This window comes from Capsicum annuum, chromosome 3 (genome assembly GCF_002878395.1).
Source record: "Capsicum annuum cultivar UCD-10X-F1 chromosome 3, UCD10Xv1.1, whole genome shotgun sequence".
In the NCBI taxonomy this organism is placed as follows: domain Eukaryota; kingdom Viridiplantae; phylum Streptophyta; class Magnoliopsida; order Solanales; family Solanaceae; genus Capsicum; species Capsicum annuum.
In genome coordinates this window covers 97912787-97931169 of record NC_061113.1, presented here as the reverse complement: position 1 = coordinate 97931169, position 18383 = coordinate 97912787, and the positions used below count along the sequence as shown (strand labels likewise).

Sequence of the window (18383 nt, the reverse complement as noted above, 5' to 3'; positions counted from 1 at the left end):
TTTTTTTCTTTTGATGCCAAAAATCTTAAAGAATAGTCAAAAGGTTTGTGTGTTCGATCTTAATGTTGTTTGGAATCTTAACTAGTATAAAGGATGTATAGTCATTGTGTAAGATTAAATGTGCTGCACTGATTTTATTACATACTTGTGATATTAATGGCATAGGGATTTTTGACGTAAATGGCAGGTCTTTTTTGGTTTTTATGACCCTTTTCATCTTCCAAATAATCCTGGATGGCCACTTCGCAGTTATCTTGCCTATATTTGTTCAAGGTGGGGCCTTGGAAAGATTCACTTTTTCTGCTACCGTGAGAACCGTTGTTTTGCAGATCTGGGATTGTCGCTTGTTAGAGAAGCTGAAATATCTCTTTCACAAGGTAGATCTATTGGTAATAGGTTTTGGTTTCTGATTTATGCGTAACATTATAAATAGTGAAAGTCATCGTCTACAACCATAATTGAATTTGCTTAGGAGGGGGGGTCATAAGAACATGCCAAATGTAGTGGGATGGGAACTAAACAAATGAAAGAAGGTTCCGAGGTGCATCAGCCTTGCTAAATCCATTTATTGCAACTCCCTCACTATTAATTTCTTTGATGATCTATCTATATGGTGTTAGTTCATTTTATCTATTTCGATGTTTCCTTCTAATATTAATGTTTCTAAAGTGTTCTTTTGCATTCTTTTGGTAAAGTGGCAGTGATGCAATGGAAACTGATGATACTCCTACAGCTGAAATCTGCATATCTCCTAAGAGGTCTGTGAAATTAACTAATTAATTATTGCATTCATTTCTTTGTACTCCGTGGTAGAGGTCAATTATGGAATCTAACAAATATAAACTTGCAGATTGCAAGCTTTCAGTGCAACACTTGGTAGGCACAGGAACTTGCAACATGTGGAACAAATTCTAGTTGCCGATGTGGAGAGCATTGTCAACAATGGGGCGACTGTACCTTACTCAAAGGCGAAGATAGAGAAATTATTACATGTATGCAAGTTTCTGATTACAAATTTCTTCGGCTTTTGAGTTTCGAACGAATGTGTAGATTACCTCTTTTTTCACTAGTTGGCAACACTAAAATGTGTATTACTTGGATACCATAGTTTTTTAAGGTTAAATAGCTAATATTGGAAAATGATTTAATGTGCAGATGATGCAAGAGAAAGACCAATTGTGGATACACAGTGATACCAAGTGCAGTTTGTCTCCTCTCTGATGTAAATCTGTCAAATATAAGCTCCAAGTGCAGTTTGTCTCCTCTCTAATGGAATGTCCAAGCCTACGTATATGTAGGATACTATCTGTTGAACCATAACTTCTCTTATCTTTCTAATTGTAGTATTAGCAGTAGTATGATTGTAGTATTAGTAGTAGTATACCATCTGTTAAACCATAACTTCTCTTACCTTTCCTGTTTTACTGAAACCAAATGGGTAATGCATTTGTATTTGAATTTATGATGACCATCAGCTATTTATCTTTAAACAGAAGTTGTCTCCTTGATAGAAAAGCAGAATAGATTCTTAACAACTCTATTGGGCGACTATTTCATATAAACTGTCAATTGGTATTAGAAGCAGCTGCAATAGATGACATAAACCATTGCAACAACTAATTAAAACAGTTACAATAGGTAACAAAAATGTTGCAATAGATTTGAAAACCGTTGTAATAGGTGTCAAAAATCGTTTCCATAGGTAGTGAAAAATCATTGCAATAGGGTTATTGCAACGCTTCTCTATCATTGCAATATAGTCTATTGCAACGGTTAAAGGTTCTTAACTGTTGCTACAGACAACATGAACCATCTCAATAGGAGAGAAAAAAACCATTTCAATAGGTCTATCTATTGCAACGGTTGTTGTAACCGTTGCAAAAGTCATTGCGATAGATCTATTGCAACGCTCACATATGCAATGCTTGTAAAACCGTTGCGATACCTCTATGGCAACGGTTTTTACATCTATTGCAATGATTTTTGAACCATTTCCATAGGGCTAATTTCTAGTAGTGACACTAGCACCAGCAAAGTCAAAAACTTATTTTTGACCCCAGAAACTCATTTGGAACCCTATGAACATGATCCAATAGTGAAATTTGATTGTAAAACATATTCCGAGTCCAATAGAATCAGTAAAACTTTCACCTGAGATTGTTTCGATTAAATAAGGGGCCCACACTTATAGTTCCATTTTTCACATAATCCAGACAATAGCCCAAAACAAGTCTGGAAGCCTCGGGACCTAAACCAAGGGTTCCCCTAGCCTAAAATTAATAGTCCAGGGTGGATGGCACTGTCGGAATTCTCTTCCGATGACATTTACTAGGATTTTTGGTCTGAGACCAAATCCTAAGTAGCGAAAGCTCCAAAATAGAGAAATGAGCCTAAAATTCAAACGAACTATCCGATAACCGAATCAATAGTTTTTGTAAGTCATAAATAACCTATAGCCGTTATGGGAAGGCTCAAAATAATGGAAATATATACAAATTAAGGAAATAACCTGAAGGGTCCTTACAAAAAGTTATTGTAGTACTTAGTGAATTTAAGGTGCCTCTCTCGCATGAGGTAAAGAATTTCATCAACATACTAATATAAGAATACAATTTAAATAAGTTAGTAACTTATAATAAAAATTAAAAATATTGATGGATTATCTGTTGCAACAAATAAGTCATTTGTTGCATAGGTTCTGAACGTGTTAACAGATTACCCATCTACTATAAACTAATGCAATAGATACATAATATGTTGCAACGGATGACTGAGAAGGTTAGAAAAAGTAAACTTACCAGTCCTCATACCACTGCTCCATATCTATCATGTTCTTGAGTCTTTTAGCCCAAATTCATGCATGGAGTAGAGTTCTGAGGCCTTTTTGGATTTGATCAATGTGTTCAACTTAGACTTCTTAGTGGCTTTCACCAACTTGCAGATATTCACTTTCTTTAGTTGTCCCTACTCTCCTATGGCCCTTGAACTTGATTAATAATGGAAGAAAGAGGGATTGCAATTTTTCTTGATTTAATACCTGATAGTACCTTTAAAATTATTTTTTTCATCCTCTTAACCTCCAATGGAGTGAATGGCTCTGTCAACTTCCTTGATGGTATAACATCTCTCTTAGATGTCAATAAAGAGATGTCAATTCCTTGACAGCAACAATCAGAGCATCAATGTTTTAAATAAAGTTCTCATGTTTGTCCTTGCATTCTTGATATTTGTATGCAGAACATAACTTGAAGAGGGATCAAAAGAGGTGGTATGCCTACTAAAGGGGTGAATCCACCATATCCGCTATAGACACCACCAGTATGACCATCATCATGGTTAACTCCTTTTTTAAATAAATTTTTATGAGCATCATCAACATGCTCGACACTATCGTTGACACCAATATAACCAGCATCATCAAGTCCATCACCAGCACCAGTACCAGCACCAGCACCAGCACTAACAGCATCACCAGTACCAACATTAACACCAGCACCCAAATCTGTTGCAATATCACCAAAAAAACTCAATAACAGACTCAGCAAGAACAAGCTGACCTCCTAGCTACTTCTCTTTTGATGGTTGTTGGTCCAGCTAATTCTTTCTTTATCAAGTCCACCCTTGATTCTGATTTTGTTTAAACAATACCTAGAGTAAGAAAGGTAGACATCTCCAACTCTTGCTCAGTAGGTACAGACCAAGAATGCACAACCTATAAATAAAAGTAGAAATATTAAAATCAGTCTATAATTTGCAAGAGATTTACAATAGATAAATCATTTGTTGTAACAGATTGACCACCCATTATAAAAGATGAATCATTTGTTGCAACAGATTATTCATTTGTTGCTTAAGTTGCAGTAAAGGGTAATCTGCAGAGATAAGTTGCAAGAGATGAACTATCTGTTACAACAGATGAACTATTTGTTGCAACGTATTAACTAGTTCACTTGAGCAAAAATATTAGATTTAAAAGAAGCCTACTGCATCATTAAGAGGGTTAAAGAGATCAAGAGGATTCATATTTGAGTTATTCTTGGCAAACAACCACCTAAGGAATCTTAATGAGAAACCTCTTTTAAGTAGATTTTAACCTACTGTCAGAGGTGAGGAGTGACTTCAAATGTCCAAGACTAAAAATGTAAACATGATGCAAAAAAAATAAGTCAGAATAATTATTCAATAGCATAAATAAATTAAACAATAAAGAAATAAGGATGAAGTTTACCATGAAATCCCAAGGGAAACTGTATAAGTTGATCGTCTTTGGAGATAACTTTGTTAATAAATATTTGACAATCAATAAATGGCTTTTATATCCTCATGGATAATTCTTGAATGCCTCCAAATCTTGAGCAAGCACCAACAATTTTGGTTTTATGACTTTGTTGGTGTCTCTGGAATGCACAAACTAAACTAAGTACAATAACTCCTTGTGCTTCTTCAAAAATCTTTTATTCTGGAGATCAACTATTAACTATCTGGCTTTGTAGCTAGGTCCAACAATGGCCAACAACTCTTATTTTTCCTTCGCCTTTGTTGGTTTTGGTGGGTAGTTAGGTTAGTGTCTTGCCTTTCTTTAATGTCTTAACTGATTTTGGTATCCTGCTTGCCTTTGACTTTTTTAAGCGTGTTACTGTGGGAAGAGGTTTAGATGGAAGATGGCATCTCAAGCCAGTCAATATGGAAAATTCTTTCATGCCAAAACAAACCGACATACCACAATAGTTTTCATTCATCTTCTTGTCTTCATCCTTCAATGTTTCTTCGTCATCACCCTTATACTTGCTTCTGCATTTGAGAAGACCATACACCATGGTCATTTGAAAGCGTGCATTATTGTACTCCCACAAATTAAGAAAGTATCCAAAGCAGCTGGACTTAAAATAATCCTCAAATTTTTCATTCCTCAAAATCTTCCTAAATTTATTAAAAATTTTATCCATGATAGATTTAACTACAAGGTTATTTATAGGTATCTCAACTTGAAACTTGTAATTACTAAAGTTTTGACAAGATCATGCTGATTTTTTTTATGTACGTTGACGATTGATCGATGATATAACAAGATCATCATCAACATCATCATCATCTCTTTTCTCTTCATCCTCTCTTTCATTTTCCTCTACAGACCCATCTTCTTCCTCTCCATCTCCTTTCTCACTTTTTTTTTCTCTTCATCATCACCTTCATCCTTACCTTCCTCTTCATCTCCTTTATGACTTTCTTCATCATTATCATCTTCTTCCTTATTTTTATATTTATCTTCCCCCTCTACAACCTCTTCTTCTTCTCCCTCAACTTCATTTCTACATTATTACTCGATTTTACAACTGAATCTCCTTCAATATATTGTTCAGTGTATCTTTCCACATCTTCATTCTCTACAGATGGTAACACATCATTTGTTTGTGAAAGAGCTTGTTCACCAAGCTCTTCTAATTGTGTTTGTAATTTATCTTTTCTGGTTGCTTTACTAGAAGTTGATTCACTTTCTTTTTTTTGGAGGGTAGGGAGCCATTTTTTATCTACAAACAAGATGAAAATAAAAAAAAAGATTATTGATTTGTGCATCATTAAAAAAAGTAATAAAAAATTTAACAAATACAACACAGTATAAAAATATTTTCAATAGATGACCCTTCTGTTGCAACAAATTACTCATCTGTTGCAACAGATGGGTCATCTGTTGGAAGAAATCAAATCAATAGCAAGATTGTTTTGATTTTTTCCAACAGATGATCCATCTATTGTAACAAGTGGGTCATCTGTTGGAAAACCTGTTCTGATTTCTTCCAACAAATGATGCAATAGATGGGCCATCTGTTAGAAGAAATCAAACCAATAGCAGGACCTGTTTTGATTTCTTTTAACAGATGATCCGTTTGTTACAATAGATGAGTCATTTGTTGGAAGAAATCAAAACAATCTTGCTACTGTTTTGATTTCTTCCCACAGATGATCCATCTGTTGCAACAGACAGATTGGTCATCTGTTAAAATAAATCAAACCAGTCAACCAACAGATAGATAATTGTTTTCAACATATCACACATTTGTTGGGCAACATTATATATCAAAAAGAACATCAACAACAACAACACATTTGTTGGGCAACATTATATATCAAAAAGAACATCAACAACAACAACACCAAACTATTATATCACCACACTTGAACAACAATAATGTTTTTGTTTTTGTTTTTACCAATACACCAACACCAACAACAACAACAATACCAACAACACCAACAAAATAAAATATACCTAGAACACAAACACCAAAAAAACAAACAAATAACACCAACATTCACCAACAACACTAACAAATACCAAGTAAAGTGATTCAATACAACATAAACAAAACAAAATTGTCACAACAAATATCTCCAAAAAGGTAAAAGTTCAAGTTTGTGCTATTTTAAAAGCAATGTTCGAGAACAAGAACAACAACAAAAAAAAAAAATCATATTTCACTCTGAAAAGATATCATATTTACATCAACCACCATATTAAGAGAACAAATACCATGAATTAAGATTTTCCCAAATTCTTCTTTCTTTTTTTGAGCATCAAAACTCAAAATTATTAACTCATACTTGAAGATAATACAATTAAAATTCTTTTTTCTTTATTAACTAAAAATCTCTAGTTTTATGAAAAACAACAAACATAAAAGTCAACCTGTAAAGAGAGAGAAAGTGACGGCTATAAGGAAAGAAAAAAATCGAATGTTGATTCTCTCAAACAATTGATGTGATCGAAAGAGGCAAAAAATTGATCTGTTGTGAAGGTTTGAGTTAATTTGTTAGGAAAGAGAGTTGAGTTATTGAGAAGAGGAACCGTTTTAAGAGTTTTTAAAAAAAACTGATGTTCGCATCTGATGAGAAATGATTGCCCTTAATTAGAGTTGTGGATTGAAAAGATTAACAAATTTTAAAAATGTTAATTTAATCCCAATGAACTTAATCAATTTATTTAAAGGGCTTTTGGCCCTTGCCTTTGGTCCATGTCACCAACATTTAAATGGAGACTTAAAGACTCCTTTTGTTCAATTTTCTCGATAAGCAAGACTAATCTTTATAAAATTTTCTTATGGGGGACAAAAACTACAATCATCCACTATAAAGCCATCCCACGTAATTTTCCGTGGAATAAGAGATGTAGCAAGATCCGCTTACTGCCTCATAAATTAACTATAATTATCTATTACTAGACTTACAAAAGCAAAAACAAAATAATGATAATGTAAAAAATGCTTTTGCTATGACACCCAAGTTAAGTGACCCGGTCAAGTTGATTCACATTTCACACAAAGACAGCAATTTTCAAGATTTGTCTGAAAATTAAATCAGCTAAAATACTACACAAGTTGGCTACCTAATGAATCGTGGCCCACTATTGCTATGAGAATATAATCTTGTCAAACTATAGTTAGTTACATGTGCGAACCAAACAGGTCACTGAAAAAAAGATCATACAAACGTAAGATGGTGATGTTTAATACCAACGATGATAACAACCCTTCTATGTCTTACATCAGCCACTTTTTTTGCGTCAAGAAGACTCCTCCACACAACCATGGTAAGTTCTATCAATTCTTTCCACTAGGGAGTGGGCCCATGTTTGTTGCTCATTGATGTGGCATTATCAGGTGTTAACGGTATGATTTTGTTTATGTGCAAGGTATTGCCAACGGAAATAAGAAAGTTGTTTTTTTCATGTGAAATATGCCTAGAATACTTTTAACTCTCGTATTCGGTTATCTTTTCTGGATCAGGTACTGCCTCCAACCTTGTTAGAACCTCAGGTTCTCCTGCAGTATTCCTTACGATCTGCGCTCAACCAGCAGATTAGTAGAGCAGGATTTTAAAAATGGAGGTTCAATTCATGTAACTTTTGGCTTGTAACAGGAGCAATGCTTGATTCATAGTTTATATGCAATCATGCGAAGCCACAACAATCTGAGCTCTGTGAATAACATACAACTTCTGCAGATTCTAGAATCAATAACTATTTTCCTTGATATTATAAGAAAAAGCTATGTTATAAGAGTAATCTCAATATCAATCTTGTGAAAGGTAGAAGGTTACTTAAAACAATCACTGATAGCTGTATTCCAGCACTTGTGTGAAGTTATTGTGGTTATATGCTAAAGATGTATGAAAAATTCAAGTAATGGTGCCTCTTAGAAAGAGAAAGAACATAGTGAGAGGACTCACCAGGATCTCGTCGTCAAGATAAGAAATCAGAATAAGTCTCTGGAAGGTCCCGCCTGAAATCGTAACAGCCCAGAGTGAGAAGCAACACAAATAAATATTAAAAGTGGCACTATCATAAATCTAGAAAAGCTATTTTCTTCAATCTGCTTTCTTATCTACTTTTGTTTCTTCTTTGTGTTTTGAGGACATTGCGATATACCCAAGGAACTAAAAAGAAGAAGCCTTTAAGAAGCAAAAGTAACCAAAATAGAACATCAATGTGCTGAATCACAAACGAGTTCTCGAAAGGCAGGGGCTAATACAAATGAAAATATAAGCTGAATAAGATCAAAGAACAAAAATAACCTAAAGCAAATCTTGCTTGAAGGAAAAATCAGGCAGAAAATCAACTTCGAATTGCTTTTACCAAAGATAGATTTGAACATTTTGAAAACTTAACAGGATTGAGAGGCTTCAAATAGCCAGCACCTCAAAGACGTTTCAAACAGAATTGACAGACATTTAAAGTGCTACTAGGTTATCATATTAGAGAAAGGGAAGTCACTGTAAAGGATGTTCATCGGTGTGATCACACTTCATGTAATATAAGGACATCAAACTGCATTAGCCCATTTACCAATATTGGTACATGAAAGATTTAGCTCCCTTAGAAAGATACAATATACTTAGATCGAGTAAGAAGCATGTTTTAGTTGATAACCAAGATCAAATCCTACAAAAATACTGAACTCTCACCAAGAGGAACTTTCATGCCACTGGACACAGCATCTCTAATGGGGAAAGGAATTTGTTGCACGGTATTAAAAGCCTGGCCAAAAGCACCTCTTAGTTGTTCAGGTACAGCTTCCTGATTGACCTTTGGAGATTCAAATGCCCCTTCAACATACTCTTCTTTCATACGAAGAGGCCCTTCAACATTATACTTGGTGGAGATGATAAATTTATTCTCAATCTGCATTTCACAAGAAGTATTTTCACTTCTTCAGATGCAGATGATCAGACATACTAATAAATTCATTAACATTTCACAGCGATCTCAAAAAATAAATTGAAAGAAGCAACAACTTGAGTCCTTATGTAAAACTCAATTTCAAGAATACGACTCAAACTGATATTGACCAGCCTGGAACCAATTGCCATCCTGAAAGAATCAGGGGCCAAGTGTAAGTGATTACAAGGCAACTGAGCATGAGCCTAAGTTTCAAACTGAGTATAAATCAAGAACCAATACATAACCAGCCCAAACTCACTTCTGCTCCATTAAAAATAAGAATGTTAAGTACTGTTGACCTTACCTTCGACATTTTATTGGGTATGTTGTTGTTGTATGTTAAAAATAATACTGACCATACTTTATTAAAACACTTCTCATATAGTTTTCAAATCATAGCTAAGACAAAAAACACTAGGGGGTCTGTTTGGAAAGTCACCTGGTAATTAGAATTGGCGTAATTATTAAGGTAGTAATTACATACCGTAGTAATTATCCAATATAATAATTACGATGACCTGTTTGTTTGTAATACTGAAATTACAGAGTAATTACAAGCATACTATTTTGTTGCACAGGTGTAAATACTTAGTTAAATTAAATTTTAACACAAAAAGCTAATTATAAAAAGTTAATATTTGATAAATATGTGCCTTTATAAAAATACTAAGTTAGATATTCAAGATACATATTATTTCTTGAATATATATATATATATATATATATATATATATATATATATATATAAAACTAATATTGTAAAAAGAGAATTGATATATATTTATTTTTTAAATTAATAATATTTAATTAATTATAATCTAAAAGTACACATTTTATAAGGATGGCCTGGTTGCATATTTGTCAAAAAGATTAATATTATTATAATTATAAATATAACACCATAAAATTATTTAAATGTTTAACAAAAATAATTTACCAATTCTAACTAAAAAAATAAATAGCATGGAATATAACAAGTCCATACTGCCAAAGCAAATAAATTGGAAAAAAAGATATAAAGTAAAAATTCAAAAAACAAATAAATAACATAATACTCTTGTATCAAATTCAAACATAACAAAAATAAGCTCACCGTAACTTAAGTATATATATTTCAATAAAATAAAACATAAGTCTATAATCTCATTTAATAATGAAATTCTACTTTAATTCAAACATTAGAATAATAACGGGATTATGCTAAATGAAGAAAATAAAAGAATGAAATAAAAAGTATGAGCAAGTAGAGTGAATCATAAGAATTGACAGAAAAGGAAATGAAAGATAAATAATGTTAAATGAAAAAAAAAAAAAATTAAAAATCCGCAAAGAGCAAACAACAACAACATACCCAACGAAATCTCATAAGTAGGGTCTAGGGGGTAGAGCGTATGCAGACCTTACCACTACCTCGTGGAGGTAGAGAAGTTGTTTGCAAAATATCCTCGGCTCAAATGCAACAAATCCACATAAAAGGAGTAAACAATGAAGATAGCATAGTAATTAATTAGGAGAACAGTACAGAGCCTACAAGAAAGGGATAGTAACAGCATCGAAATAATGTGATAATCGACACACAGTAAATAATAAACAATAATCAACATATGGTAATAGATTTAGAAAGCAAGAACTATAAGAATATGACTAGTACTACAACAAACACCATCAAGCCTAAACCTTCGATAAGTGAGACAATATTCTACCACCTACTAACCTTCTATCCTAATACGCAACCTTCTAAAGTCATCCTCGGTAATACAAAGTTGTGATATGTCCTATCTAATCACCTCTTCACAAAAACTAAAATAATAGAAAAAAACTAAAAAAATAAAGAAATTAGGATAAAAACAAAAAGGAAGAAATTTAAAAGTACCTGATAATTATATCATGTAATAACTCCCAATTGTTAATCCTCCCTTGATAATTAGAGAGTTTGATTACACCCTTCCAGTTACTCAATTCCCCTCTGACTTAGCAACTACTTGGTCAAACTAACAAGTCAAACTGGGTAATTAATCCAATTACGCACAATTCCAATTCTCTTGTGGCCTTCCTAACCGGCCCTAGGCTGATTTCTTCCGATTTGTGTGAGCAAGAATTACCAGATATCTGTTGGTTGGAGGTAGTAGGCAGCTAGTGAAATAGTTGAGGTGTGGCGCAAGTAGCCTTGTTACCACCGTAAAAAAAACAATTAGTTTTCATTTAGATTTTATTAAGACCTAGCATTGTGGTCATCTTCTCCTCCTTTTGTTAATAGCATATGGTACTATTGATGTTGAATTCTTTTTTTTTCTTTTGGCAACCGTATGCAAGTCTAGAATTTGAGCTTGTAACTTAAATAAATATAATTGATGTCCTCGTGTAATCCTGATACTTCACTGGCTGTGGAAATTTTTAGCTATACAAAATTACTTGATGAAATTCTTAATTAGATGGTCTGAGAAAAGTTGACCTAAAATGACGAGCTCGAGACTTCCGCAAACTTTGAGAACGGACATATATGTCGCTTGTGAACCTAATTCCTAGTCAGTTTATGCTAAGCATGTAACCGTGGCTTCAATGCAAGCAGGTACAAAAGGAAGAAATTTTGGGTCACCCAGCATGAGCTACTCTAGGCTCCCACTTAGATGTGAAGTGGAAGACCCGATCGGGTGCTATTGTCTAGAGCTTCAAACAGCTTGAGCTCATAGACCTTAAAAGAATGGTGGTCCCCATGAAGCCAAGCTTTTCTGATATCATTCCCCTTAACTTTACTTTCTGTTGCAATAGGATATTCAAGATACCAAACAGACATGGCCATACAAAATAAGGATTTAAAGAAAAAAGTTACATGCAAATGAAAAACCATCACCACCTTGTTAGCCATTTAATAGCCTCAATTACTAAGTTATTGTAATTAAGCTGCTTTCTAATATGTTTCAGTAAGTTGGTAGTGTAATAATGTCAAAGTGTCAAGCTATGCATCCGGCGCTTGTTATCTCATCCCACCAGCTTTTCTAGGGTAATATGATCAAAATGTCACTTTCTTTCAATGTGTCTTTATGGTGTACCAATTATCAACAAAATGTGTGACATCAAAGGAGGAGAAAGCAAGATATTTGGTACTGACCAGTTATATCACATTGCAGCTGTTTGTTGGCCACATAAGAAATACTAATCTCAATTTCACATAACTAATATAACATTGATTTGCAACACATAACTGTGTTTCTAATATAATCTCTGCATAACTAATATAACGTTTAGTTTCCGGTACAAAGTACAACCTTTACATAACTAATGAAGGTTTCAGTTTGCAGTATACAAATACGAAAAATTTGGTTATCAAATAAATACAAATAGGCAAAGTTATGCAGGAATCTATATATAATTCCGTGGAGGACAGAATATACAATGGCAATATTATATTAGCAATACCTGGACAAAAAGTATCTAAGGATAAAACTGTTGTTAAAGTAGCAAATGATTGCATAACAATCATTATATTAGTAGTCATTGTATAACAGTTCATAGATTATTATTCATGTTCTGAAAATCACTACACTATGATTCACTGCACAACAATCCTTATGTTACTGCCCAGAATAACTAATTTGTGAACCAAACAACTCCTTTGTTTGTAGATAACTTAAAACAATAGTATTGCTTTATTTCCAACCTCTAACTAGCAAACTAAGCTTACTTTCTGAATACTAGAGCAAGGACTTTACATATCAAATTTCCTGACAAAGATAAATTACCGAATTCAGTAATTTGAATTGTGCGGTAGCAGTCCCACATCCATCCTTGATCAGCACATCCAATTTTGATAAATTTGCTAGTGTTGAAGGAATTCTCCTGAAACAGCATGATTCCAGTGGAATTATTATAAGCTGACATTCATCGAACTAAAGTAAAAGCAAAACCACGATCATTCACTTCAATGTTGAGAACATATCAACAAAAATTAGCATATTGGCTAAAAGTGAACAAGCATGAAAGCTCACTCCACTTAGTAAGGTGCCGAATAGAACTTCTAAGACTCCACACCCCATAAAGACAAATGTTATGCAAAATAAAGAATAAAGCCTACAGATTCTCATTCACAGCTCATCCAGCTTACACATTTCTTTCAGCAACATGTAGTGTGTATCGCCTCTTTGATGGAATTGTTGAATCTTATTTTTAGTTTTATTTTTTGTCAGAATAGAGACCAATGATCGTAACAGGAGCTATATAGCAACATTTGTTATGTTATATGGTTATTTAATTAAATGAAGAAATATGGCTCTAGGAGCTTATAGATTTGATCAGTGGCTTGATAGCATTCATAGAAAACATAAGGGGGCAGGCAGGTACCTTAGTGGAACAACATGCACAAACGTGATCAGGAAACTATGTCACTATATGGCTTCTTGGAGTTGTAACGTGGGATTTTCGACAATGTGAAATATTATCGCTTATATTTTATTTGCATGAAGAGTATCATAGTGAATTCATGTGAGCTGTTTGACACCAAGTTTAAAGGACGTCCTTTTACCTGGTGGAATGGGAAAGCTGTTGAAGACTCTATATTTAAAAGGCTTGATAGCTTGTTGATGAATCAGGAATGGCTGGGATTATTTATTAACGTAGAGTTAGAGCATCAAGCCAGAACAGAGTCAGATCATGCTCCTTGCCATTAATTAGTGGGGGACAGCTCATGCTGCTAGGCCTTTCAAATTTTCGAAATTCTGGACTGAAGCTACTGATTTTAAAGCTGTGGTAAGGAAGAATTAGAGGTCTACTGGATCAGAAGATATTTTTATTAGCTTGAAGCAAAAGATGATAAATACTAAGCTTGCTCTTTCAAAATGGAGTAGGGATAGGTCTGGAGATATTTTTAAGAAACTGATTATCAGGAAAGACATTGTGAAGATTAAAGAAGATCTATTTGAAGAACATCCCTCTGCAGAAAACAGGATGGTTCTACAACAGGCACAGGCTGAACTAAAGAAGTACTTACATTATGAGGAAGAGTACCGGAGGCAAAAACCAGAATTCAGTGGTTTGCTAAGGGCGACAGGAACACTAAGTTTTTTCATAATAGTAAATGGTAGAAGGAAAGATTGAACATCAATAGAATTGGTAAAAAGGATGGAGGTTGGGCTGAAAATCAATTCACTGCTGAGGTTGATAATGTGGAGCGAACTTTACTAAATAATATTACCACCACTGTTACATAAGAAGAAAATCAGTTTCTGGACTCTGCCAACAGGAAGAAATTCAAAAGGTGGTGTCTGAGCTGAGTGAAGATGGTGCCAGTGGACCTGATGGTTTCACAGGGCACTTTGTCCAGACATGCTGGATCATAGTGGGAACAGATCTTGTAGAGGTGGCGACTCGTTTCTTTGCAAGTTGTACTTTGCCTAAATCTACTTTACCCTTGCTGAAATGATTTACAACCATACAAAAATCTCTGACTTATTTTAGACCACAAGTTTCAAATGTCTTCCTTTCTTTCTTAAATTCCGTTCCAAGTCAAACAACATCACATAAATTGGGATGGAGGGAGTAATAATTAATGAGCAAAGGAATAAGTTCAAAATTCTGAGAAAATGCTGCCCAATGAGACATGCCACCTCACTTTTTGGTTATCCAGCTTTACTATTATATATTGATTATAGTAACGTAATCTTTTTTTTTTTTTTGGACAGACTAAAAAAAGGTATCAGCTAAAATGAGACGAGAGAAGTAACAACAACAACAACAACCCAGTATATTCCCACATAGTGGGGTCTGAGGAGGGTAGAATGTACGCAGTCCATACCACTACATCCGAAGAAGTAGAGAAGAGATTGTTTCCGATAGACCCCCGGCTCAAGAAAAAGGACCAAGACTTTAGTCAAACATCGCAAGCATACAACATGATAAAATAACAACAGTACCACAACCACAAAAAGTACATTAACCAACAAAAGGCACCACCCTAGCACTACCAACCAAGCGACACGAGACTCACCTAACTCCCGCCTATGACTTGACCACACCCCTTATCCCTCTATCCTAATACTCTTCCTCCAAATCTTCTTATCAAGAGTCATGTCCTCAGTGAGCCGTAATTGCTCCACGTCATGTCTAATCACTTCTTTCCAGTATTTCTTCGGTCTACCCCTACCCTGCTTGAAACCATCCAAGGCCAACCTCTCACACCTACGAACTGGAGCATCCATGCCCCTTCTCATCACATGCCCAAACCATCTCAGCCTCCCTTCCTGAATCTTATCCTCCACCGACGTCACTCCCACCCTATCCCGAATAGTCTCATTCCTAACCCTGTCAGCCCTCGTGATACCACACATCCAACGCAACATCCTCATTTCTGCCACCTTCAACTTCTGGACGTGAGAATTCTTAACAGGTCAACACTCTGCGCCATACAACATAGCCGGCCGGACTGCAACTCTATAGAATTTGTCTTTTAAGCTTGGGAGGCACCTTCTTATCGCAAAGAATTCCCGAGGCGAGCCGCCATTTCAACCAACCCGCCCCAATACGGTGAGAGACATCCTCGTCAATCTCTCCATTCCCCTAAATCATAGACCCAAGGTACTTAAAACTATCCCTCTTACAAACCACCTGAGACTCCAACTTCACTACCACCTCGTCCTCTTGTCTCGTTTCACTAAACTTACACTCTAAGTACTCCGTCTTTGTCCTACTCAACTTAAAACCTTTAGTTTCCAGGGTTTCTCCAAACCTCCAACTTATTGTTAACACCTCGACGAGACTCATCAATCAAGACTAAATCATCCGCAAAAAGCATACACCATGACACCTCACCTTGAATACTTCGTGGCAACACATCCATTACCACACCGAATAAAAATGGACTCAGAGTCGAACCCTGGTGCAACCCAGTAAGTACCGAAAAATGCCCGGAATCCCCTCTCACAGTCCTTACCCGAGTCTTCGCCCCCTCGTACATGTCCCTAAACGAATGAATGTACGCCACAGGGACCCCCTCACCTCCAAGCATCTCCAAAGAACCTCCCTAGGGACTTTGTCATACGCCTTTCTCAAGTTAATAAACACCATGTGCAGGTCCCTCTTCCTTTCTCTATACTACTCCACCAGTCTCCACACTAGGTGAATTGCCTCAGTCGTCGAGCGACCAGGCATAAAACCAAACTGATTCTCTGAAATCGACACTATCTTCCTCAACCTCCGGTCCACCACCCTCTCCCAAATCTTCATCGCGTGACTCAATAACTTAATACCTCGGTAGTTGTTGCAACTCTGAATATCACCCTTGTTCTTATAAAGAGGAATCATCGTGCTCCATCTCCACGCCTCAGGCATCTTAGCGGACTTAAAAATGTTGTTGAATAAGTCGGTCAACCACCTCAACCCCATCCCGCTTTCTAACTTCCAAAAATCCACCAGAATCTCAATGGGCCCTGTCGCCCTGCCTCTTTGAGTCTTGCGAATAGACTCACAGACCTCCTCCACCTTAAAACGCCAACAATAGCCAGAATCTCGATATTCTCCAGTGTGCTCCAACTCCCCTATTACAATGCCTCTGTCCCCCTCATCATTCAGGAGCCTACGAAAATACGACTGTCATCTTTTCTTAATAAGAACGTCATCTACCAAAACTCTGTCATCCTCCCCCTTAATGCACTTAACCTGGTCCAGATCCTGACCCTTACGCTCCCTAGCTTTGGCAAGCCTATACAGCGTCTTCTCCCCGCCCTTCTCCTTTAGTCCCTCATACAATCTCTCAAACGTTGTTGTCTTAGTAGCGATGACCGCTAACTTAGCCTCCTTCCTAGCTAACTTGTACTCCTTCCTGCTCACCCATCTTTCCTCTTCATTCTTACTCTGAACCAATTTTACGTAAGCCATCTTCTTCGACTCCACCTTCTTCTTAACTTCTTCATTCCACCACCAATCCCCCCGATGCCGGCCAGACCAACCCCTTGAGGCACCCAAAACCTCTCTAGTTGTCTCCTTGATGCAACTCGCAGCCATATCCCACATACTATCCACGTCCCCATCCCCTCCAACCTCGCCCCTATCTCCAAAGCAGTAGCCGGGGTCAGGTCACCCCACCTGACTCTAGGCCGACCCTCCATACCACTTCTCTTTTTTCCCTTCTTAATAATCAAGTCCATCCTCAGAAGTTTATGTTGGGTCGAAAGGTTCTCACTCCGAAGGACCTTACAATCCTTACACAAAGCTCTATCCTCCATCCTAAGCAGCAAAAAGTCAATCTAAGTCTTGGCTAACCTACTACGGAAAGGAACCAGATGCTCCTCCTTCTTCGGAAAACAAGATTTCACTACCACCAACTCAAAGGCCCTCGCAAAATCCAAAAGAGCGGCTCCTGCATCATTCCTATCCCCAAAGCCAAAGCCTTCATGCACCTCCCCATATCCTACCGGTAAAGCCCCGATGTGCCCATTTAAGTCCCCTCCTATGAAAATCTTCTCCGAGCTAGGCACGCTACTAACCACCTCGTCCAAAACCTCCCAAAATTTCCTCTTCTCCTCCTCATCCAAGCACACCTGTGGCGCATAAGCACTACAGATGTTCACCGTAAACCCCCCAATGACTAACTTAATAGTCATCACCCTATCGCGAACCCTATTAACCTCCACTACCTGCTCCCTAAGCTCTTCATCCACTAATATACCACACCATTCCTACGCCTCTCACTAACCGAATACCACAACTTGTACTCATCCACATCCCTAGCCTTAGAACCTACCTACTTACTCTCCTGGACACACGCAATAGACGAGAGAAGTAAATAAAATTAAATAAATTTTAGAAGAGTTGACTTTATAATTATTGTTGGAACTCATAAGAGTAATGAATAATTCATTGGCATATAGCACTAAACAAACCCAAATTAATTAATTTATTCCAATTTGGAGAATGGAAGATCAAAATTCTAAATTCCTTAACCATGCAATTATATTTTGAGAAGAAGTGGGCGATATGTTATGGGTCTATATATAGATACCCATATTTTACCCTTTTTTATAACTGTGGTGTCCGAGTTAGCTTGCGTGCACCTCGACTAAATCCACGAGATTGCCACCTCCCACCAGCAACAAGTACCAGGTAACTCTGTCCACTAAGGCTAAAACATATGGGAAGAAATCACCTACTGTTTGTCTCCGTTGGGAATTAAACCTAAAAC

General features: G+C 36.2%; 1 protein-coding gene across 3 annotated transcripts in view; it reads right to left on the bottom strand.

Moving 5' to 3' along the window:
- Positions 1-3130: 3130 nt before the first annotated feature.
- LOC107863653 (probable plastid-lipid-associated protein 13, chloroplastic) overlaps positions 3131-18383 on the bottom strand; it is a 29675-nt gene continuing 14422 nt past the window's right edge. The window contains exons 4-8 of one of the 3 annotated variants that reach the window (XM_016709680.2): positions 12955-13051; positions 8959-9175; positions 8224-8276; positions 3649-3712; positions 3131-3502 (exon numbers count right to left, since the gene is read on the bottom strand). In XM_016709680.2, coding sequence (XP_016565166.2) covers positions 3201-3502; positions 3649-3712; positions 8224-8276; positions 8959-9175; positions 12955-13051 — 733 coding nt within the window. In that variant the 3' untranslated portion in view covers positions 3131-3200. Of the gene's footprint in view, positions 3503-3648; positions 3713-7279; positions 7993-8223; positions 8277-8958; positions 9176-12954; positions 13052-18383 lie in introns of those variants that run through there. The other 2 variants (XM_016709681.2, XM_016709682.2) reach the window with 2 other exon arrangements.